The sequence below is a fragment of the Antrostomus carolinensis genome, unplaced genomic scaffold (genome assembly GCF_000700745.2).
Source record: "Antrostomus carolinensis isolate BGI_N321 unplaced genomic scaffold, ASM70074v2 scaffold2107, whole genome shotgun sequence".
NCBI classification, from domain to species: Eukaryota; Metazoa; Chordata; class Aves; order Caprimulgiformes; family Caprimulgidae; genus Antrostomus; species Antrostomus carolinensis.
This window is the reverse complement of record NW_010325119.1, coordinates 1-25422: the sequence shown is the minus strand read 5'-3', so window position 1 is coordinate 25422 and position 25422 is coordinate 1. Positions and strand designations below refer to the sequence as shown.

At 35.0% G+C, this 25422-nt stretch overlaps 1 protein-coding gene across 1 annotated transcript in view; it reads right to left on the bottom strand.

The window, feature by feature from the left end:
• Positions 1-23512, bottom strand: part of TBC1D32 (TBC1 domain family member 32) — a gene marked incomplete at its 3' end in the record, with an annotated part of 45936 nt that extends 22424 nt beyond the window's left edge. Inside the window, exons 1-16 of the mRNA XM_010171091.1 lie at positions 23358-23512; positions 19685-19846; positions 17087-17264; positions 15673-15744; positions 14335-14460; positions 13299-13377; positions 13056-13156; positions 12906-12967; positions 12273-12417; positions 11561-11620; positions 9894-9993; positions 9477-9614; positions 7701-7793; positions 7307-7449; positions 3057-3184; positions 1711-1912 (exon numbers count right to left, since the gene is read on the bottom strand). Of these exons, the coding sequence (XP_010169393.1) occupies positions 1711-1912; positions 3057-3184; positions 7307-7449; positions 7701-7793; positions 9477-9614; positions 9894-9993; positions 11561-11620; positions 12273-12417; positions 12906-12967; positions 13056-13156; positions 13299-13377; positions 14335-14460; positions 15673-15744; positions 17087-17264; positions 19685-19846; positions 23358-23512 (1944 nt within the window). The remainder of the gene's footprint in view (positions 1-1710; positions 1913-3056; positions 3185-7306; positions 7450-7700; positions 7794-9476; positions 9615-9893; positions 9994-11560; positions 11621-12272; positions 12418-12905; positions 12968-13055; positions 13157-13298; positions 13378-14334; positions 14461-15672; positions 15745-17086; positions 17265-19684; positions 19847-23357) is intronic.
• Between the last annotated feature and the right edge of the window lie 1910 nt (positions 23513-25422).

Sequence of the window (25422 nt, the reverse complement as noted above, 5' to 3'; positions counted from 1 at the left end):
TTATCTTTTATATGTCAAAACAATGTCTAAATTATGTTCTCTACCATAATAAAGGATTTTAATGTGCAAAGAAGTCTTTTGTGCATGTGTAAATGCTGCAGTGCTTTAGAGCAAATAACTGAAAATGTCCATCAAAAGCCTGCCTGTGATAAATGTTAAATAGAGTAACAGGTTAGTTCAAGACTGACTCGTTATACAATAGGAAAGCACAAAAGACAGACAGATTGTTGAGCTGTGTAAATTACAGCATGATTCAAGTGAACTACACTCCTTAATTCTATAAAACCCTAAAGTTCTCAATGCAAGGAAGAATGTAAGTTTCAAAACCAACATTCTTTGATGAGAAACAGAGTTTATTGTGACATAATTATGATTGTAAGTAATAATATATATTATTTTCAATCTAGATGCATGCTTTCATTATAATATTCATATATAAAAGCAGTGAGAAGCACCCACAAGCTGGTGATTTAAATCTCTCTTTTATTCATGTTCTATTTTTAAAATTTCTAATCATAATAAAAGCACAGAGCATTTGACAGGAAGAATAGTTGCTCCATTCTCTTTCTGTTGCATTCAATCTCTTTCCTACTTCCCTGCCTCCAAAAAAAAAAAAAATAAAATCTTTAGCCCTTTAACCATTTTTTTCTTCCAGCTTGGACTGATCCTTCTCTGAGAAAATATTTTACAGTCACTGAAGGGGGGAAAAAAAAAAGGTTCAATTTTTCAGTATGAAGTGAAACAACATAGCTAAATTTTCATTTTCCACTAAGAGTTCTAATACCTATAGTTTAAATATGTTTTCAGTTTAGCTAGAAGGCAAAGTTGAAGCTTTGTATGCTACTCTTACCTAAATGCTGAAGATGTTACTTTAGCGATTCAAATGTTTGTTTGAATTTTACTTCACTGAACTTTTTGAAAACTGCTCTTTTCATCTGCATCTGCTGTCATTTTTCCATATTAACTAAATTTTTATAATAGATAGATAGATTTTTATTATAATAGATAAAATTTTCACATTGCATATGGCTAGCAGAACTATAAAAATAGAAAAGTTTAGTGAATAAAGCAGAGACCCACATACTTTGTTCAGTAAATTTATAACAGAAAGCAGAATACACAGAACTGGTGGACCTAAACTCTTTCATGCAAAAAGTACACCTCACAAGGTATCCACCTACACAGGTAAGAGAAGAACTCCTGCCTGGCACTTCACATTATGATCTCTTGAGAATATTTCAATGGCATCTAACTATTTAAATCCAATATTTGGAATCTCAGTTTTTGTTTTTTTTATCTCCCTATCTCTCACCAAAACTAACTAGTTTAACCTAAAAGTTACTAAGACTACATCTCAGGAGTTTGTCCTTTCAAAATATCCCAAACCAAGAGTGAAGACAAGATCTGGTGGTGGACACTGGCTATCATGACATCAAGTGACCTCTAGCATGAAGGACAATGAATGACAGGTCTACTTTCAGCATTCCTGGCTTAATCTTAAAAGCACAAAAGTCTCGAACTAAGCTTCTGCTAAGTTCACATACAGAAGGAAAATTTGAAAAGTAGAACTTCATTTTTTGGAACAATTCCAAGTATTAGCTCATGACTGAAATCTAAGAAAAATACAAGCAAAGAATAACTATTATATAAGCTGAACCTCTTACAGTAAGATTTTTTTTTTCCTGTCTTCCAATCCAAAACAAGATTTACCTTTTTCCAGGCCTCTCCGATAGATTCATGCAAGCAATAAGGAATTAGCATCTGTAGGCCTTCACAAGTTCTGTACATCTGACGACATACAAAAATGAAAGCTCCTTTAACGACGGGCAAAAGCTCAGATCCAGATAAAAGAGAAATGTCGTCATGAAGAAGTTTCCTTGTAAACTGAACAACTGCATGAACAGCTGTAGGACTAGAAATAAAGTAACACTTTTAAAATGTTGGTTTGTAGCCATCAATAAGCCTTGAAACAAATCCTCTGACTAAGCTTATTTAAATTTTTCCAAGGGAAAAGAAACTATGGAAAGAAACTATGATCCATTATGGAGGGACCAACTATATTATAACTTGTAACATTAGTCAAAGGAAAATAAATGTACAGCAAGTGATTTTACTATGGCTACAGGTCTACATAGAGCAAAAATGCATCCATTGTGTTCCATGCAGCCCACATGGCCATGAACTACACAGACTGTGTGTTTTATAGGAGTCCCGCTGGGAAGAGTAACAAGACAATCATTTTAGCTACTGCTTAATCAGTGTTAAGGATATCACTACAAGGCAAATTTTGCCCTTGTTCTTTCTTTTTCCTATCTGAGATCTCCTTCTGGAGTTTTCTAGGTTTGCAATGGACAACTCTTTCTCCAAAATACTATATTTTAATTCCAACCCTCCTTAAAAACACATGCAACTTCTGAGATTCCTCCATTTAGGAGACATGCATTCCATACACTGTCATCACCTGCAGCTTAGATATTTGTAAAGGCTGGTACCAACTTTACTGTCCTGTTTCAAGTTTTAGAATCTGCTAAATATGCAATATACTATCCATAGGATCACACAGATTCTAAGTTAAGCACAGCATTATGAATGTCAGCTTCTGATACAAGATCTGCCTCTACTAGATGTACTGAAAAGTGAATGCTACAATAAACCTATTCTTTCAATAAATTAGGTTGATTTTTAATATTTATTCTAAAAACAAACAAACAAGAAACAGGGAAGAGAGGCCTTTGGTCTGAAAATCAGCACTACAAATATAATGGAACTACATTCAGAGAAAGGAAAGCTCTCACACAAATAAGAAAAACAAGTAAACCATGGAAATCTCCCTTAAAAGTATTTCTTTAAATTGCCATTTCACCTGGTTATACACATAAATGTCTCCAAATACATTCTCTCAAACACTTACTACTTTACTTGATAATCAGCTATTTTACTCCACACATAAATAAAACATAACATGTTACAGGTAAATGGAAAGAGAAAATGAGTCTTGTAAGACTAATGTAATTCATTAAAGTACTCACTAATGTCATTCATTAATGCACTCTTACCTATCTTCTTTGGCAGTTTTTTCATTTTCTCCATAAAGAAGAAGAGAAAGACCATCTTCCACAGCAGCAATCCTTGTCAAAATATCAGCTACATCAATTAAAGTGGTTTCAAGACAATTTATATACACCTATTTGGGGGTGGGAGGAGGTTGGGAAAAAAGAAGTAGCAGTAGGTTTAAATTCAATGCTTTTGTGAAAGTTGTTTATTCAAGTCTGACTTATATATGCAGAATGTGAAGGTCACCTTTCTGACAATTGCTTAATAGCTTAAAAGAAGTAAACAGTCTATGTTCAAATGCCATCACACAGAAATCTTCATCACAAATGGCACTAACTGTCACTTCTAATGATGATGGCAGAAGTCCAATGACTGCACAGATACAGAGAATGGACATTTCTAAACTCCTTTTTCTCTTCTCCCATCATGAATGTGCAAAGGTTCTTGATATGCTATCTAGGGTTATAAGAACAATATCTGAATCAATTGAGAAACCCCCTCACTGGTGCATATCCATTGGCAACGCTTTGGCTAGAAACAGAATTCCAGTTCCTAAGAAGATCTTCCGAATCCACCTTGCTTCTAGGCTGCAGTAGGCCCAAACAACCATTTGCTTTGGAAAAGTCTTCCCTGTTGGAGTAAAGCAAAAGTCCTCTACCAATTTCTTATTCACTTCAGAGCACTGTACAGGCACAAGTAGGCTGTAATCAAGCTGATTTAAATCATTTAACACTGGGATTTAGACTGTTCCGTATGGTACCATGACTAATGAGCGTTCCACCTGAATTAAATTTAAATTTGGCATTGTTTATTAATAAGTGAAGTCAATATTCCAAAGGTAGACAAGCAGAACATGAGTGCTCCACAAAGAACCTGTCAGGGAGCAGCAAGGGCAGGATGCTCTGCAAGGGATGAGAAGCTGGGAGCTGAGCATGATAACGAAGCAGGCAGAGGCAATGGCTCGCCATTGGATGGGGGGGCAGTTCCCACCACACGCAAGCAAGGTGAACAGACAAGGTCCAGTGCCAGTAACCAGGTTCACCTAACAGTCCAGATCCCCTCCACAGCGATGAGGCAGGTCCAATGTTAAGCCTGCATGCCAAGTCAGTGAGTCAAGGTCAGCTCCAGATACAGTAGCCAGGGTCAGACACAGCCCAATGATCACCATTTACAGTGACAAGGCAGGCCTGAGGTGAAGCAAGCAAAAAAGTCATGTCTGTGGTCAAGGTTCAGATCAATGCAACACTAGGCCTCAGTGGTGCTACAACAGAGTATGTGCAGGGAATGAGGACAAGAACCTCATCTTAAAAAACACTCCTGAGTGGAAGCTGGAGAGAGTCCACACTGAAGCTTATTAGCAGAGTCACTGCTGTAGGGTTTTGCTGCTGAGGTTTCCTAGCAGAGCTTCTCAAACAGCTCTCTTCAAGGCTGGACACCCACACCATTACCTACGTTGGCCCTGATCCCAGGCTGCCAAGAGTAGGTGAGGGAAAATAGTGGGAAGATGTATCAATGGCTTGACAGTAAATAGTAGCTGTAATTCTGCAGGACTTAAGCAATGTCCTAAAGGTGCTCCCCAAAACTCTGTTCCTGTCCATATGCCTCAATAATACTGTCATGAGATAACCAGAGCATATCTTCTCACCCAGGGACTGAGAAACACTCCAAATTCCTAACTTTTACACATAAAAAGAAGGAAGATGGTTTTCAAAGTGAGAAGTCCCCTTTGGTAGCTTCCTGCCATCCACACCCAGGACAATAGAGTGGATTCAACAATGAGATGAATTTTAGGCAGAGATGACCTAGGGGGAAATTTCTGTTCCCAGTAACACTTGTTAAATATCTAGTATGTCAGAATGAGGAATAAAGGACCACTCTCCTGAAGATGAATTCCACTGCTTAAATCTTTTCTCCTCTTCTGTTATTCATCAATGAGAGCTGGACTCACAGGAGAAGCAATTTTTAAAATGCTTCTTCTCTTACAGGTAGTTCTATATATAGTGGGCAGAGGAAAAATAAATAGTCTTCCTACTTTAAGGAATTTAATACTAATGTCAGTGGTCAAAGTAACCCAAGAGGGAAATACCATTTTGACTTGGGCTTTTTGGTTAAAATTTTCAGTGATACAGAGGGTTAAAAATCTCCCTAACCTTTTTTTTTTTTTAGGTTAGTGGGAATCATTGTTCTGGATTCTAAGAAAGGAACATATTGTGCTATCACCATTTCTTCAAAAGAATGTTATTATTTTGCTTTCCCTGTACAACACACACACACACAAAAAAACAAAACAAAAAAACCCAAAACCAAAACATGGTACGTTGTTTATTTAAAATGTGAATGCAATGTTCTGCACCAGCTATGCTTCAGTAGCAACTCAAAGGCTACAGAGTCCAAAAGGTCAATACTGCTGCCCATAAACTAATCCTTCTGACAACTCCTGCTCATAGCCACAGAGTTTCTCCTCCCCTCTCTCTACTACAGACACACAATACTACTTTGCTTAAAAGACAAGTAAGGTCTGCACTTATCCAAGTGAATTCAGAGCTCAAATGTAAAACAGCAGCATTGTGTTTGTTCATTAGGCCCAGTGTACAACCAAGGAGCCCCACATGCAGCTCCAGCGCTACCCACCCCCAACCCCAGCTGAAGGAAGATGCCTGGCCATAGCCTTCCTTTAAGACAGGCATGGTGCAGCATTGTAGTTCGGCATTAAGACTCCTGGGTGTCTAATAAGTGCCAATAATTTGGTTCAGAAGCCAAACCAGTCCAAATTCTTGTAAAAGAGGATTAGGGTCACCCTGATTTGGTTTACGTTTTCTAGCTATTAGTTTCTCAGATGCAATATAAACAATTGTCACCTTCATCAAAACAAATATGATATATTCCAGATTCCAAACACATAACCAGTCTGCTACAGCTACCGTGCATTAAATATTCCTGAACATGACCTGGTTTTTTGTTTTGGTTTGGTTTGGTTTTTTTCCCAAACGGACCAGTTACTAAGTCACAGGAGGGCTTACAATTTGCTAGAGTTCAGCTACCTATGAGAGGCAGCAGAGCATGGCAGAAACAAAAAAACAAAAAACAACAAAAAAGGGAAGAACTGTTAAACATTGAGATAATTTCTTTTTTAACTACTAATGCATAACAATGCAGAGAGACAATTGTATATGCTTTAGAATACCATGTGACCATAGAGATTGCCTGGGGGATTACACAGGCCTCCATCACAGCAAATCAATGCAGTATTGCCTTAGTACTGTTTTTAAATCAGTGGTCAAAGCATATGCAGGCTCAGTCATTTTTTGTCCTTAAAAAAATTTGCACTAAGTCTTTACAGTGTACAGTAAAAACAAGATAACTTAAAGTGTTACTCTTGCAAGTGCGTCCATAGATAGCCTTACAATAAAATACGTAGTAATGCTACTGTACTCAGTACAGATGTCCACAGAAGAGCTAAATTATTGACATGATCAAATTTTTGCAGGACTATGATTTTAAACTTTGCAGAAATACATACTTTAAAATATTTACTCGGAAACTGGTTGTTTTTACTTTTGGAAAAGCATTGGGATATCTTTGTATAGGTAAAAATATTTTTGGGAAATTATAAAAAGTCTTTTCTGAAAAAGAAAAAAACTGCATTGAAAAAATAATCAGGATGATACTGACAAAATTCAACTTTAAGAACCTAGATGAGGTATTTAAACTAGGAATCCAATTTTTACAATTTTCACAGAAATGTTAAAAAAAAACCAAAAAAAACCCCAAAAACCTCTTTCTTTTACCAATTCAGAAAACAATAATTTTCCATGAAGGATTACATACTTTACTTACACTAATTACTGAGAACACTTGAATTCAAGTTGCCAGCCAAATTTAAAAAGGAACAAAAGTAGGTTGCATTTTCAGTAGGTAGAGCAAATAAGCATCCAAGAAATATCCAAAAGATACACAAAAACATTAGAAGGGGAAAAAAAAAACAAAAAACACACCAGAAAACTAAGCAATGCGATTTTCCCAAGGGAATGGTCTCAATACAGCACATTTCTTGCTACTATTCACAAGATCTCAAAAAAAACAAATCTGTCAGACCAATCATAACGACAGCCTATGCTATTGAAGACATACTGTAGTATAATGTAGAAAATACTACAGAATTAGTATTAAAATATTAAAATATTCTACAGAGAAAATACAGAAAAGTTATAATATCCTATAGATTTAAAATTATTTGAAGATTACTACAAACCTCTGTGCCACTCAGTAAACTTTGAATAGGATGAAGTAGGGCATCAACCACTGCATCCGTATATAAACATTCAGTAGCACATCCTGTTTGATCACAAAAAACTTGCAGAATCTCCATAACAAGACTTTCCGGAGAATAATTGTCTGGTGAACACAAAAAACATTTATTTATATTTTAACTGACACAAACATACCCATATGGCTTATGTAGATGCTTCCGAGTTACAATTTTGTTAAGCACGGATTTAACACAGTTAGAGGGAAGAAGGAAAGGTAAAAGAGGAAGGGAAGAGAAAAATCACACAAATAATAGACCTAAATTAAAAACTGCAAAAGAAGTTACCACATGCCTCATTGTAATTATATATATTAGCATATATTAAAAACAAATTTACCTGTATGTGTTGATAAAGCTGTCTTTGGGTAACTTGGAGAGTAATAAATAAGCTGAGTAAATAACACCAACAGATCGGTTACAGATACACTGTCTATTAAAAAAAAATAAAAAGAAGCAAGTACTCATCAAATTAAAGTACAACTTTTAATTTTAGAAATACAATTGATTTTGTAACTATAAGTAAACAATGTTTTGTTTTATTGAGAAAACATGTTCAAGTGATAAAGCAAAGGACATTTTGTGGATGCCCCCTCCCTGGAAGTGTTCAAGGCCAGGTGGGATGAGGCTTTAAGCAACCTGGTCTAGTGGAAGGTGTCCCTGCTGATGGCAGGGGAGTTGGAACTAGATGATCTTTAAAGTCCTTTCCAACCCAAACCATTCTATGATTCTATGACATGCATGTCCCTGGGACTCTAACAAGGTATTTCATGATCATCTTAAAAGCTCTGGTCTTGCTCTCAGTGTAGTCAATTGCAATTTTACCATGTCTTCCTTTAGAATCATAGAATCATTTCAGTTGGGAAAGACCTTTAGGATTATCTAGTCCAACTGTATATCTAACACTGCCAAGTCTCTAAGTGCCACATCTCAACCACTTTCCTGGGCAGCGTGTTCCAATGCTTGACAACCCTTTCAGTGAAGAAATTGAAACAGATAGCAGCTGATGATTGAGAATGCTGAATGTACATGGCTGTAGGAAAAAGCATTACCTTGCTATTAGATTAAGTGAAACAACTGTAAAAGAGACAAGCTGTCAGACAACTCTTCCTCAGGTCTGAAACAAAAACAACACACACATAGCTAAATGCAGGTTGGGAACTATTGCTCCAAGTTTAATGTAATTTTGTTAATAAATCAGACAATTTGCAAGGAAAGGGTTGTTATCTATGAAGCTGAGAAGGACACTATTAAGACAGATGGTAAGGTTGTTACTTTTGTAGGGGAGAGAAAAAAGTAAGCATCATCAATGGATCATTGCTTGAATGGCGTTATACAGAAAACCCATAAATGACAAAAGCAGTCGCTTAGTAGAGTAGATGTTTCTTCCTCACAACTGCTCTACATTGGATCTATTAAGTCCTGATCCTCAAACCAGAGGGACAAAATACCTTCAAAAGACAAGTCTAGCAATTAGTAACCAGTACTGTTTTGAATTCTATACTGAATTAATAAAGATATTAATGTAATGGGACACTACAATTGTTCTCATACACTTGCATTTGCTTACCCTGCATAATGTATCACCATATGCAGATTTCTCTGGATGTCCAAGGGCTTTTCTATCCTGTACCTTCTGTCCTTATTAACACCTCTGTTGCACAAGTACCAACCTCTTCCGCTACCATTGTTTTACCTTAATTATATTAATAGGCTAAGCTCAGAGCAATTGTTTTCAATTTGCATTTAGCTTGAAATACTGATTTTGTTTCACACCTGGAAAACAGTTTTGGTCCCTGGACATGACTCTCTTCCAACCAATTATATCAGCTGATTTGACAAAAGCTATTACTTATACCTTACTTATTCATATCAATATGAAATTAATATCTTAAATGTAAGGACAAAAGCAATATATTCAACCACATCCATCAAAAATTAAAAAACTGTGTTGATGCTCAAAATTACCTATAACATCTTTTAGGAAAGGTTTCTAGGCACAGAATTGCTGAACAGAACATTGTCCTATAATGTTCACAATATTGCAGTGGAAACATATATCAAGTCTGGACAAAGTGTTGCTCAACAGGTTCCATTTCCTCAGCCCTCCTCTTACCTTTTTTATTTTTCAGCTGTACGGGAAAGAGATTTCGGCCTTGCTTATAGATCAACAATCTTCCTAAAAGGCACAGTGAATGAACAAAACAGATATACTGCAATTCTGGTCCAGTGTAAGAAAAGTTCTGCTTATCACCTTTAACAATAAAACAACAACAAAAAAAAAAAGAAATTGATTTTATTAGTTTATTTTACAGTATCGAGCTACTACCTGCAACATATGTGGATCACTTTGTATATAAAGACAGATAGCATAAGTAACTCCTACTATTAGTGTTATCTTGAAAGAGAGACATACAATGTTTTGGGAAGCAAAAGAACAGACAGGATATTTTTCTTTTGAGGTAGCATGCTCACAGACCCAGAGAAAGTGGATGTATGGTGCATATAATGCAAGACATGCAAAGATACTCACTGTGATGTTGCTGGGAGAAGTCATTGACTCTGGAATTTTTATTAACTGCTGCCTTGCAAAATTCAAAATAATCAAGACATTGCTGGACAGCTGCATTAATCTGTGGAAAAAAGACACAAAATGATAAAATACCCTGTATTTTATAATGAAGTCATTCTCTTTTTTATTCAAGTACATACTGTCCTTTAACAAAACCACCTAAGTATTCACTTCACTGCAATTACCTCATGTTTCAGTGCTTTGGATAAGGTAACCAACAGAAGGCAAAATTTTACACAGCTATTAAAACACAATACCATATTATCACATTATTATTATTACATTATCATACTACAAGCTCTATAAGCATTGAGACAATCTATGAAAAGGAGTACAGAGAATACGCAAGTATTTTGAGAAATTAATGGCAATTTGTGATTGCTATATGGTCATTATTATGGAAGATTTTCATCTTCCACACATGAAAAATATTGTCTTGAACACACCTACTAAGCTGTAAGATTGGTTGTTGGGTGCTGCCAGTGCTATTACTGTTTTTTTGCAGAAGTGTTCTATCATTATCACAACATTATCATCTAATCCATGCATATAAAATTTTAAAATTTATCAGCATGGATTTAGAAATTAATCAGAAATACAGCATATGAACAAAGTACATTTAGAGTTATTACAGTTTGGAGTTGCTAAGATTTATTCACAAGTGTAGAGTGAAATATACAGACATCCGTAGTAATAATAAAAAAATAATCTGAGATTTACTCTATACTGATAAATGGTGTTCCTGGTCCGGCAGGGGGGTTGGACTCGATGATCTTTCAAGGTCCCTTCCCAATACCCAACATTCTGTGATTCTGTGATATTTGACTACCCTGCTCATGGAATTCCTATTCCAAACTTTTTGTTGCATGGAACATGCTTTATTTCATGTTCTGTTCTTTATGCATAAAGATAAACAAGGCAAATATCTTTTATAGTTATCTGTATCCTTGTCTCCCATATAGAAGTTTTATCAGACACATATATTTTATATTATATTTCATTTGTATTACAAGATTTTGCCAAAACATAGCCAAAGTCCTGTCTATATGAATGATCTCACATCTACATTAGTCCTACTGAAAATAATGAAACTTAAATCCCAGTGGAGACCTGCCCATACAGAGTATGTGATGGCATTAAAACCTACATTACTAAAGATGCTTTCCTAATTTGATTTATTTTGCTGACAATTTGAATCGTTAATGCTTCATATCAAAACTTAAAAATAATACAATGGTGGTTTTTTAGAATCTTTCCATCAAAAATCCAAATTCAGCATAGCGTTTTTATGATATTTTTTCATGCATCGTTTGCTATTTTTACACATTGCCAGAAACAATTCTAAATATGAATGCAACATAAGGAACTAATAAGTAATAATCCTAATTAAACAGCTGCTATAAAACATCTACATTTCTTCTTACTCACATACCCTTCTTTGCATTTAACAGGAATTCATTTAAGCAAAGATAAATTAAAAAAAAAAACAAACAACAAACCAAGAAGGCTTATCTAGCCAAAGAACATGGAACAGCACTGGCAAAAGGGGAAAAAGAAAAAAAAATGTTTAAACTACAGTGTGCTTCCAAAAGTAAGTTCCAAGTAAATTTTCCTTGGGAAATACTTACCACAGATTTGTAGTTCTTTTCCAAAAGCCTAAGTACCACTGTTCTGCTGTAATACGCATGCTAAAATGACAAAGACCTAATGTCAACTTCAAACATACAAGTTTTATTTTTTAACTAGAAAGTAGAAATTGTCTCCCATTCTGTTCTATTAGGGATCCTGTGCACAGTACCTATTTAAAGTACTGAACACCAGCTTGTGTTCAAGCCATTATAATCAACTAGGCCTTTTGTTTGACATACATTTAAGATGACAAAAAAATTATGTCATTAGAAAAACATGTAGTAGAACATGCAGCAAAACAGAAAAACAATAACTATGCTGAAATGTTAGACTATGTGTTTTGACATTACTATTTAAATCCTAAATTATAAGTTTATACATGGTAGGCTGTAAAAAGTTCTAATATCTACTAGACATTAGAGTACATTGTGTACTGAAGTCCCAAAGTGCAGTAAGTTCTTAGAAATTTTATTAAAACTAGTAACTGAATAGAAATGGAAAGAGGGAGTAGTGTTAAAAGGCAAAGGACATAAATGCCTTTAAAAAAACCCAGACTTACTAAATTAGCAAGCTCATTATAGGTTATTAACAGGTCACAGTAGGTCTCTGACAATAAGAGCCATAAATCAAACTTTTCAAAATACCTGGCAGACATAAGTTACAGGTTGTTGGTTTTTTTTGGTTTGTTTTTTTTGGTTTTTTTTTGCTTACCGTCCACTTTTTAAACCATACTGCTTTGATATCTAGCAGAGCCAAGAAGTAGACTGGACTCAAAAAGTCTGGAGAGGCAGGACGATTAGGATTGTGTCTTACTGACAAAAGTGACAAGGTACTGTCCACTACTTCTTCCATGTACCTTATGACACAAATTAACAAAAAAAGAAATCACTTAAAACTTTTCACCAGTAATACTCAGAAACAAATTTCTGGTAAAATTTCATTGCTCAGATAATCATAAATATCAACAACATTAACTCGATCATGTAAGGATATTAATTTTTTGTATTACCACAAATAAAACTAGCAACAACATACATGTGTATTCTCCTACATGATTACACATTCTATTACACTTCCTACTTTTTAGAAAATCCAAACTATTGTTGTTAAAAAGCACTTAGAACACTTCAAAAGCTAAGTAAGCAGCTTAAGACGACCATGACTATTCCTATGCAACTTTCCTATTTTACTTTTGTCACCATCTATTTATATTTCCCCCCCTTATCACTGACCAGTCATCTGTGCACCCTGTAATCAACTTTTTGCTAAAATTATATATATCTTCTTATATGTCAAAAAATCATTAAATTAAGAAACAGTGACAGGTTTTTGAAGGTGACATACTTTTCTGGATGACGAATCCAGGAAGAGGGAGCTTCCTTTTGGTACTCATTTAAAAGGCGGACCTGAAAACATAATCATTAAAATTAAAAAAAAATAAATAATGCATGATGTTTCAGTAATGATAAAAAAGTATGGAAAGTTCATTTATACCTTTTTAAGTAAATGATTTATGTGTGTGTTAGATACATCCAGACCAGCTGAAATACGAAGAGAATATTCTCCAGAAAGAAAGTACAACTCCAAGTGTCTTGCTTAAAAAGAAGAAAAACAAAACCTCACCTCCATGACAACAGTGGCAAAACAGACTGTATTATACAGCTTCATTATAAAAACTAACTGATTTTCGGCAAGTACATGACTCGTGAAGTCTTAAATGTAATTAAATGCACGTACCTAAACTTGTATAGACTTCTTTTGTCATATTAAATGGAGAAGAAGAAAAGGTTTTTGCATAGAACCTAAGAATTTTCTCCTAAGGGGGGAAAAAAAAAATCAAGGAATGTATTAAATAGTCATGTAACTGTGTATTATTATTGCACAGTGATCAGTATGTAGTGGCATTATTAATATTACATATTGCTCAGGTTTCTCTACAGATGGGAAGCGTATTTTATAAAAATTTAGTTTGGGACCACAGAAATCTACAGTTCGAAGGAAATTTTACTCAAATTCTTTAACCGACAGCACCAATGCAAAACTTCACAGATACAAAGAAGCAGATCAGGGAATATTACTGTATTTTTCCATTAACATTAATGTTTTCATGCTATTAAATGTATGAATTACTTGTACCTAGCATTGTTTCAAAATAAACTATAGACCTTCTAAGTTGAAAGAGAAATATCATAGCAGCAGGTGGGGAAGCTTTCATAATTATTTCAAAATCACTTTAAAAGACAAAGAAAAAGTAAAGAAAAAAAAAGGCTTAATTGGTATAATAAATAATCTAAAAAGCAGTTTAAGCAGCTGCCATTTTCTTCCTCATCAGAAGAATTACACATTCCTCATGTGTAATTACTATGTATCATTTTCTCATCATTGTGGAGCATATACCTAACTTAAATAGGAAATATTAACATACGTTTTACAGAAGAGTTTTGTCATCTTTTTTACACCTGTTTGATAAAAGACATTCAAATGTTTTTATTCCCATTAAAAGATAAAGTAAACGTAAATATAATGTAAAAGTAAATTAGTTACTCCAGTCTCTAAAAGTCCTATTGAAATCCTGTTCTAATCCTTTAAATCAAGAACTACTGGAATCATGTAGTTCTTTTACTTCAAAGAGTTTATCTAATGTGTACACAAATAATAAAATGTCTTGGGACCCTGCTGGACTACTCATAATACACACGGAACTTCTTATTCCTCTTCAGTACTCTTTGCTAAGGCTACGCATCTGATAACGAAATACAGAACATTAGCTTACGCTGAATGTTGCATCGGGATCTGACAGAGACACCGTTAGATGCTTTCGCAGATTTGGCCAACTCTCAGAGTTCAGTATATCAGAGGGGGGTGCAAAACACAATGTCTGCAAGGCTTCTTGGCGAACCTGAAGCAGTCAAAAAGATAAACACCACAAATCCGTTCACAGCAACCTCTCAAATACATACTTTACAACATAATTTGGAGGGAGGAAGGAACAGAACCTGGGTCTAGAACAGATAAGGAATTCCAGAATACTTATCTTCTGCTGCATTTCTATGGCAATTTAAACAAAATACTACATCACTGAGAAAAAAAAAATAAATCCCAAACATACATTTCAAGAAGGAACAAAATAATTTTATATAGGTTTTCAATACTGAATGGAAGGATCATGTTCTTCTTTCTGCTTGTATTTTTCTTTTTTATTTTTTAATTACGGAATACAGGAACAATCACCGAATACTAGAAATGTGCCTAGCAGCTCTCTAAAAAGTCAGTAAGGGAAAGTGGAAACACAGTTTATAGACAGTGTGTTTTACTGCTGACTTTTCATGAGGAATATAAACTAAATTAACTCAAATAACTTTTTTTGGTTCTATTTGTAGACAACTGTAATCTCTAGTAATTTAATTCATATTACTGAAACAAACAGTAGGGAATTTTAATGATATTTAATAGCATCAGACTTTTAACCTGGTTTTCTAAGAAAATTCAATCAATATGTTTACATCAGTTCCCATCGACCATGCTCTTTTCAACTGCCAGACAATCCCAAACAAGTCTTACTGAGACAGCACTCTCAAAATTATGTTTCTCCAAGATTCAGAAACATCAGCAGCTAGTGCTGATTGGTGGTTAGAGACCCAAATTGGTGCAGCCACTGACAGGAAGGCAAACCTAACTTTGATTTTATGTATTCCATCTGGCAGCAGCCTGTTGGCAAATCAGCAGGCATCGTTCTCTTCTGATAGGAGTAACACAAAGGACAACACTGAAATTGCCAAGAAGGGCAAGGGGCACGCATACAGGAAAATAAGCTTCAATAACTTTATTTCTCACAGAACAACTTTTTCCAAACTAAAAATGCCCACTATAGCACATAAACTCCTAACAACAACAACAACAAAATAAGCTTGCTGCAACGCTAGCTTTTGAACCAGATGGTTATGAACAATGAAATACTGCACTGCAGAGCAGTTCCTGCACTGAAGCCAAGATATATAAACTAACAAAGTCAAGATTCCACTTAGGTACAGTTATGCATATACAGTCTTGTTTTCCAATATGCCATACACATTCATTTGTATTAACATTTTATCTCTTCTTTGAAACTTACCTCCTTAGGTTGAATAGGGTCAAGCCTTTCTACAAGCAGCTGCAACTGTTCTTGACTCATGAACGTGTAACTCTGTAATACGCATTATAAAATGATCATTACAATATTTTATTAAACTGAACAGCAGAAGATTAAAATCATCAGTCTTTCTGATATCTAATTTACTTTTAATAATTAGGAATGCAACATTTATACTAATTTAACATTAAAGTCAGCATTCTAAATGTTTTCTGCCGTCTGCCTCAAGTTAAATTTACAGCAACAAAATTCTTATTACATATTTTGCTTTGCTTTACTAAAAAAGTCTCCTGCATCTTCATAAAAACCCTTATAATAATTCATTCAGTAATATAGCATAGTGCAGTAGTCTGGAAATGAACTGCACATTACTTGGATCCTAAAGTAAAATCACGAAAAGTTAGATGATATATTGCTTTTACCATTATTTTATCTTTTTCTATGCAGTACTTGAACAGGTACTTAAGAGCATATGGGCATCACACCCATCTCACCTAGCATATGCTGTCTAAAGGTTAGACAGCTAGTATAATCTTAGTATTTCAGAGTGAAAGAATAGTAATTAACCCATTTTAGGCTATAATAAAGACAGGAATCATTAATCGAGAGCAGCCCTGAGGAGAAGGACTTGGTGGATGAGAAGCTCAATATGAGCCAGCAATGTGCACTTGCAGCCCTGAAGGTCAACTGTATCCTGGGCTGCATCAACAGAACCGTGGCCAGCAGGTCAAGGGAGGTGATTCTCCCCCTCTACTCTGCTCTTGTGAGACCCCACCTGGAGTACTGCTGCCAGTTCTGGAGACCCCAACACAAGAAAGATATGGACCTACAAGAGTGAGTTCAGAGGAGGGCCATGAGGATAACCAGAGGGCTGGAGCACCTCTCCTATGAGGACAGGCTGAGAGAGTTGTTCAGCCTGGAGAAGAGAAGGTTCTAGGGAGAACTTACAGTGGCCTTCCAGTACCTGTAGGGGCCTACAGGAAGGCTGAGGAGGGACTTTGTACAAGGGCAGGTAATGATAGAACAAGGGGTAATTGATTTACACTGGAAGAGGGTAGGTTTAGATGAGATATTAGGAAGAAAATCTTCACTGTCAAAGTGGTCAGACACTGGAACACTGGAACAGGAACAGGCTGCCCAAGGAAGTTGTGGATGCCCCCTCCCTGGAAGTGTTCAAGGCCAGGTTGTATGAGGCTTTGAGCAACCTGGTCTAGTGGAAGGTGTCCCTGCTGATGGCAGGGGGGTTGGAACTAGATGATCTTTAAGGTCCCTTCCAATCCAAACCATTCTATGATTCTATGAATGTTTTTCTAGGGCTGCTTCTCACTCTCCACTGACAGAAACTTAACAGTTTTTTAGTACCATGCTTATTTCAAAATCAGAAAACACACTGTACTTGGTTGAACGAGGAGTCACTGTCAGAACAGTTGTCTGTGTAATAGCCACTCTGACATTCGTTCTTTGTTTTACTATCCAGCTCCTTATTATGCATCCGATCTTCTTCAAACTTGTTAATCAAGGATTCTACCACAACAATCATGACATTCTTCAAGGCATGCATCATTTCCCTGTACCTTCAAAGCAAAGATTATTTTAATATTAAAGACCATAAAAGACACCAATTAAAAAAAATTCACTAAATTGTGAATAACTGCACATGGCATAACGCTACTTACAATCAAACTCACTGAATTTACAGAAATGAATGAAAATCAAATGCAAATCCAAAACGAGCAACAAATCAGGTATGTACCCTAAATGTTTCGGGTACCTATATTTTAAAATTATAATAAAATTCCTTTTTGCACTTCTAAAACCATTCAGTGAAATAACACTAACATAATCCTGTTTGGGGAGGTTCTTAAGAAAAAACATTGTGAAACCACCGAAAGGGAGAATCTGACCCTGATAAAACAGGCCAGTTCTCATCCTTGTTACTGTTTATGTTTCTCCAAGTTCAACATCCAATTTTTCTTCTGCTATAATTCTCAAGCAGAACCAATAGAAGAGAATAATACATCATACTGATTCACAATCCTGAATACAGGTCATGCACACAAAATAATTTGCTTTCAACAAAACCAGGGTTTTCCTAAGTTACATAAAATCAGTAATAATATCTACAAGGAAGCAATTAAAAATAAAAGCTGCTTCAAAAAATCCTATTGTAAAATGTTGATATTTTATTTCAAATTATTTTTTTACTTTAAGGCTACTATTAATTAATTTACAATCACCAAAGATATAAATTACCATATTGTGCTTTAATATCCTCCTACCTCTCAAATTAAAAATATAAGATACAAACATATTTAGTTTATTGTAGCTTCTTCTACCAACTTTAAAGAGCGTAAGAACCCTAAGGTCCTGATCCTCAAAACAAAAAGACAGAAACAGGATGATTTGAAAAACAGTCATCCTAAGATCTATTTTCTAAGTGAAAATAGAAGCCAAGTATGGTTGATTAAGCACTGCTTTCTAACATAAATGACTGTACTATGAAAATACACAATGTATCACTAAGGAGTTCAATTCCTTAATACATTTTTCTCCATAAATACCTTTAAGCATACTCCTACCACAGAAAATTAGCAATTTCAATGAATAAAACCAGAACCTAGAATGATCCTGAAATTATATTAAGACTATCATAGTGAGACCCAATAATGCTCGATCAGAGTTCAAAATGCTTTCAGACAGGTGACAAGGAAAAGACCCTATAAAATCACGGTTTATAAAACATGTTTCTGTGTACTTCTAGATAAGAAACCTTCTGAAAACAAATGTAAAACAAAATCTTGTAGAAAAAAACCACACACTATTTTTAATTCCTTTCTTACTGAGGACACATAGTAAACAACAGGCATCACAGTAAAATCAGTTAGATTTTGTACAGGAATTCCAAAAACAATGTGATGCATAATTTAAACTTCTGAAGTTTTACATATTTTCTGGAAATAACAGCTGTATATACCAAAATGTATATTAAAAGTACTACTGACCACTGCTTTAAAGAATCATGGCAATTATCTGCCTATGCAAATTTGAAATCCAAAACATGAAAATTCAGTAAGAGAGCTACCAGCCTCTGTATTCCAAGTAACAGTTATTTTAACATCCATAGGAAAGTTAGTAGGGAAGAGATGACTAAGAAAAGTATTTAATTGGTACTCATAGAGATTTTTCTACTTAAGTCTTCTTTACTAAATATGGTGTTCAAAGCCAATTAATCCGGAGCATAGACACTGTAATACGCTGATATGTGATTTTGCTACTGATTTCTGGCCGTCGGACAGTCTGAGTCAAAAAATCTTGGATAATTATACACAGTTGGTCCACATACCAATTCTACATTATACAGACAGCAGCGCAGAAGTATCTTGGTATGTACACTAAAATACAAAGCAAGACAGCTCATACTTCAATTTTTAAACTAGTCAATGAAAGTAAATCTGACTAAACACACTATTCTTACAGGACGGCTGGCTAAATCCCAAGGAAGCAATCCTAAAAAAACTACATATATATTCTATTTTTTTAAAATTATTTTTGTTTTTTAGGAAACAACATTGTCATGCAGGCTCTCCATTTATATCTAACAAAATTATCAAACTGTAATACCTGATAAAACAAATTTTTCTTTTAGGTCAACTTCCACAACATAACTGAATTTAATTTACAGCTAGTAAAACAGTATGAAGTAGTGATTCTTCTCTCAAATCTTATCCCTGCCCAATCCTACATACCTCAAAAACTTAATAGATTTGCTACAGATCTTTTTATGCAATAGTTTATCATCTTAATTCCAGAAGCATGACAAGTTGCAATGTAGAGTGGGAATATCTGAATTGCTTAGCACTGATTTTTGAAAGCAAAGAATCACTTTTGTTCCCCTTTGGTTCAGAATTTATTTTTTCAGAACAAGTTCTGGAAAGGAGAAAGGAAAACAAAGACAAAGAAGAAACAAAAATGTGGAATGCATGTATATACTCACTCTTTTGATTCACGGGTCTTTTTAGTAACTTGTTGGACAAGTGTGTCATAACCAGATACTTCACCCTGACTTTGAGCAGAAGTACATCTTTCTGTTTCTTCTTCAATCACAGATCCCACAGTATTATCTATATATTGTCTAAGGTATTTCACAAACTCATAGCTGCAAAAAATTAAAGCGTATCAGATTTCCTTGAGCTCACCACAAAACATGTTCAACATTATACTAACATTATCTATCTTCTCTCCCAGCAGACTTGTTACTTTAAGGTAAAGATTTATGACTTGCAGAGAAATAAATTTAAGTAGTGTAAAAAAAAAAACCCAATCAAGTTTGATTTGCCTCAATATGGTCATTATCAGCATATTCCAGGAAGAAACAATACCAAATATTTTCTAATTTCCCTCTGTTCTTCTTCTAAACATAAAAAACTACTCAGCCAAGAGGTTAAGGTTTTGTAGACAAAAATCATAGAATATAAAGAAATCTCAAATTTAAAATTCCAAAAGAAACATTACTTGGAGCACCCTGAACATAGCACTCTCTTACGGTATATTCATCTGGTATTATTATTTAGGCAGTGTATATACAAAATGAGCAGAAACACAGAAAATACAATTCATAAACTCTAACGTATGATCGTGTCTTAAAGCTTATGACAGCGTGTGTGTCATGACTATGCAGAAGACCTCACTCAGTCAAACGGACAAACGAGCTGCCTGTGACTGCAAGTACACATTAAATGTAAGGAAACTGGAACTTTGTAATCTTCTTATTAGATACTTAGAGAAACTTCTTTAAACAAAAGAATAATCAGAGGAGAATTTCACATAAAAGACCCTCACTGGGTCCTCAGACTCCGCATTAGCTATAGAAATTGCTAAAAAGTAGGGCTCAGAATACAGAAACATTTTTTGTTAGTCCTCTGATTTGACAAGGCAAACAGAAACATAAAAAAACCCTAATCATACAGAAACAGTAGATGCATCATTATATCAAATGCAGATGTGCAACTACCTTGTGTCAATTTGGATAAATACAGAGTGAGAAAATTTCAAATAAAAAAGCCAGTTCACCATGTAGGTACAAAGTCCAAGGCCATAAAATGCAAGTGTAAATAAAAGCAACTGTTACAACAGGCAGCAGCTTTTGTCTTTCCTGAATATTTAAAAAAAAAACAAACAAACAAACAAAAAAATCAGACTACCTTCAAGATACATTAAAAAATTAAGTCCCGAAAATTGTGTCTTGTTATAATGATACATACTTCCTCACTGGATTGCCTACCACAAGTTCCATCAGGTCAAACAGTCCTTTTTGTTTTTCCCCTATATTACTTTTTTTCCTCAATGAAAGCAACAGAAATACATCTTAAGAAAGGTGCAAATGTGTTTATTTGCATTCCATTGATCTTCAAGGCTAGCGTTTTACTTCTGCAAAAATGAAATTGCACACAACACCGAATGAAAGCTTTCATAAACCTCTCTCCCATTTGTTTTATGATAGTAACACTACCAGGGTGTACATTTTTGCAGTGACTGCTTCGCTCTGAAATATACAGCAATCACATTATTACTCATGCCACTAAGTTTACATCTGCTTGATGTCCTAGCCTTGATCTTCTGCATCATTCTTCCACCTTAAAAATGTCTTGCAACAAGTAAGTGTTTCAGCAATGACAGAACTACTTCTTCACAAGTAGAATCAAGTCAGACTGATCTGGTTGGGTTTACAAGGGAAGTATCAGGAGGAAAAAGAAAAAAAAAAAGTGTTAAATCTAGGACTTAAATATAAGGAAAAAATACAATGGAAATCATGCTACTTATATAGTTAAAAATCCTGATTTCTACTACTGCACATAAATTTTGCACTTGATTCAATTCTATTTTTTATTAGTTTCCTGAGGATCCTGTGTTTCTGCCTTTTCTACATCAAAGTAGGAACAAGGATTAAGTAAGGCTTCAAAACCTGATAAAATTACTGAGGCAAAATAATCCTGAGGCAGAAACAGTGCTGATCAAAATGCTGAGCTGAACTAGTGTATTGGACAATCCAGAGGCACACACTACTAATAAAGGAGCTTGCAGTTTGGATGGATGGGCTAAGGATCAGGGATAAAGTTTCTTAATGGTCTCACTAATAAATCACCATATGATCTCCCTGTCCTTCCATGAAAACCAACCTATACTGCCATGAGTCAGGGACAACACTAGAATGCTTCCAGAAATAACACCAGTGCCAGAAAGTAATGCTCAAATTCTGTAGTTAAAGCAACACTTGATTGTCCATTAAACAGAAGTTAAAACTTTTCTCATTAAAAGAAAGAATCTTTGGGATCACCAGTTTTTAACATACCAGAAAGGGTAAAGGATGGCACGATTTCACCATCCTAAAGGCGAAAGCTACATATGCATCGTTCCCACCAGTTGTAGACTTTACTCCCTCATCCTGGGTATTCTCCTGAGTCCTCAGAGGAAATACTGACAGAAGTAATCTCATAGGTTTTTTGGTTGTTTGGGTTTTTTTTTTTTACTGTACATGTCTTCTTTAAATAAAAATGTTTGTCTCTCAAAATTGCATGTAATCTTTACCTTTGGTGTGTTTATAACTAACATTTTTTACTCTCACGCTTGTCACCTGGTGCTCAAAATTCACAAGATTGCTGACAAAAGTGTTATCTGATACAATTTATAATACAAATTAAAATTGAGCTAAAAAATTATTTTAAAGCATTTAGCATCTTTAGAAGATATAAAAACGTTATTTTTTTTAAGTTTTAGTGACATTTTAGAAAAACTCTAGTTCCATTTCAGTTATTTACTTTTACCTAACTTCTACCACTGACAAAGCAATGCCAAAAAACAGGCAAATTTAAGACAATATAGATAGTGCCACTTCTGAAAAAACTGACAGGGAACCAGCTCTCTCAGAAGTAGTCAGGTCTTGTCCTTATTAAAATGTCTTCCAGGTCATTTCAGCTTTATATTCTCTTGACTTCTCACAAATGCATACTAAAAATCTCCTATGTAGTAAAAAAAAATAAACAAGTTACAATACCATGGTAAGGCAGGAGGAACATGGGCTCCAGAAATCTAGACCGCATATAAGTGAGGTCACACTGTCAAGTCTGATTAAACAAAAGTGTGATGGGGATAAATTTTTGCTTTATTCAAAACATAAAAGAATGACTACCTGATAAGATATACAAGGGTTCAGTAATATAAGCCAGATAGAACAATCAAATGTGAAAGCCAGTAGCCTTCTGAAAAATTACCTTATTTTGAAAAACAACATTGTATTGTCTAGCAGGTGTCAAAACTTCTAGCTTCTGTTTGCATGTGCATTTAGAACACTACATGTACACATGCATCATAGTTGGCTAACTTAGGTAATTTTGTAAGTTCTTTTCTCACAAACAGCTCATAAATTACTATTACAGCAAAAACAATGTATTACCAGGGGGAGGGGATGAGGGAGACAGAAAAATGGCAAAATCAATTTTACTCTCTAAATTAGCATCTTTTGACAGTTGATTAGTGACAGCAATATCTGTATATATATAAATACATACACATTCACACAACAATATAGATTGTAAATATTTCCCAGGAATAATATAGTTCAACACAATTCATCTCCTTCAAAATATTAAAAATAGCAAAAATATATTTACTTGTGAAAATTCTCATCTGTTTCCTCTAAGTGCAAGAGAATCTCTTCTGCACATTCTACTGATGGGGCTCCAATGATTTTTTCCTTCACACTCTGCAGCAATTGTCTCAGCATAGACTGTAACAGAGCTTCATCTTTGCTTGTAAAGTGAGACATCTGTATAAAGCAAATATAAGAGTAACATGCTTTCTTAGTTTTTTCCTCCTCTCAAGATGCTAAGAAAAGCATAAACACCTTAAATTGCCACTTTTTTCCTGTTATCAACAACATGAGATTATGCTATCAAAACACATGACCACAGAGAGGAAACATTTGATAGGGCTTATCTTCAGACAAACTGGAAACAAAATAATCAAATCAGGTTTAATAAACCTTCTGTTATCTTAGCATAATATTCTTAAATGACACACTGCTTTAGGAAAATCCTGAATATTCCTGTTTGTTGTTGCTTGAGGACTTGCCCATCAAAGGCAGAAGACCACATCAGAATTTTTAAAAAAGGTGTTTTGGGTTGGTTTTGGGTTTTTTTTTTTTACAGATGGAATGATTGTATCTTGATGAGAAACCTCTACGAGTGTCTCAGCTTCTTCTCATCCACTATTACTATCCAATTTTGATTCTTTGATCCCTCTACTCCAAGCTGTTGCCATACTCATGATTGAAGGTGTGGGCAGTTTTTGAGAGAAACAGGGGCCAGGTGCAATTGTCAACTGTTTAATTTCCTTGGGGTAATCAACTGCAGTGATCTGACAGCGTCCTGAGAATTTACCACTACAGCTACTGGGAAAAACTGGGAGCAGCAGCACTGAGAAACTGGAAATATCTGTCAAGTCCAGAAGACAATGTCTTATCAGTTTAATTTTCAAGGGCTGCAAAAAAACCCCAAAGCTCCATTTCTATCTTGATGAATTAATTAAGCTAAATTAATGACTTGAACTTCTTTATATGCCAAGGAATACTTCCAGACTCCACTGGCAGTTCTAGCTTATATATTTCTAGTCTATTTGAGGACTAATGATTTCGAGACCTTTGACTTTTTTTTTTTTTCTTTTAATGTCAATCAAAGACTCTGTAAGTATCTGTGAATAAACAATATGCACACTTGGAAGATCCAATATAATAAATCACTTCTTCAGACTTAAACAGTAGTAACAAAAAAATCATAGCCAGCTGGAGTAGTTATCCTTTACCAAAGGTAATGGATCCTTGAGCCAGAAGTTCTCTGTGGCAAGCAGCACAGGTGCTTAATATTTATTTTGAGCAAACACAATTCAATATTAACTCAATGATCTAACGAGAAACAGCATTAAAATAAAATAAATTTTTAAAAAGTTCCTTGTAATACTCTTTTAACTCCCTGATTTGCAGCCCTTTTTTTTTCATAAATTACACTCTCAAGATATTTAATCAAAGTCAATGCACTCATAAGCCTTCTGTTTTGACTTTAACATTGTATTATCCTAATCCTCTGTAAAAAGCTTCACTTAGTATTTTGATACAACCAGGTATTTTTAAAAGTGTAAATATCTGGATACTCGTTGGCAATCAGTGCAAAGCCCCACTTAAATTAGTTGTAAAGACAAATAATGAGAACACTGCAGTTTCACATTCCAGCTTGCTTTGAAAAGTCTTATTTGACTTATAAAATCACTAACAGAGCTACTCATCCTAAAATTAATTTGTAAAGGTTTGTGGTTTGTTGTGTTTGGTTTTGTTTTGTTGAGGTTTGTTTGTTTGTTTGTTTTTCCTCGCAGGCATATCCTCCATTCAGCTTCCATACAAAATTTAAATTATCATTTTCTCCCTAAGGAACCCCACACCAAGCCCAGTTTGCTCAGTCTTTTCAAGTCCAAATGAACTTTCCCGGCACTGTCCCACAACCGCAAATCCCACCCCAAACCCAGGGGATGAGCCAGGACGGGGCCTGTCGTAGCCCGCGTTTATCCTTACACGAGCCTTTACTTCGGGACGGCTTTGAACCAAAAAAAGTGGTAATTTTAGCAGCAAATCAGTGACAGCAGTTAGCAGAAATACAACTAGCGCGGGAATTCCTACACCCCCCACCC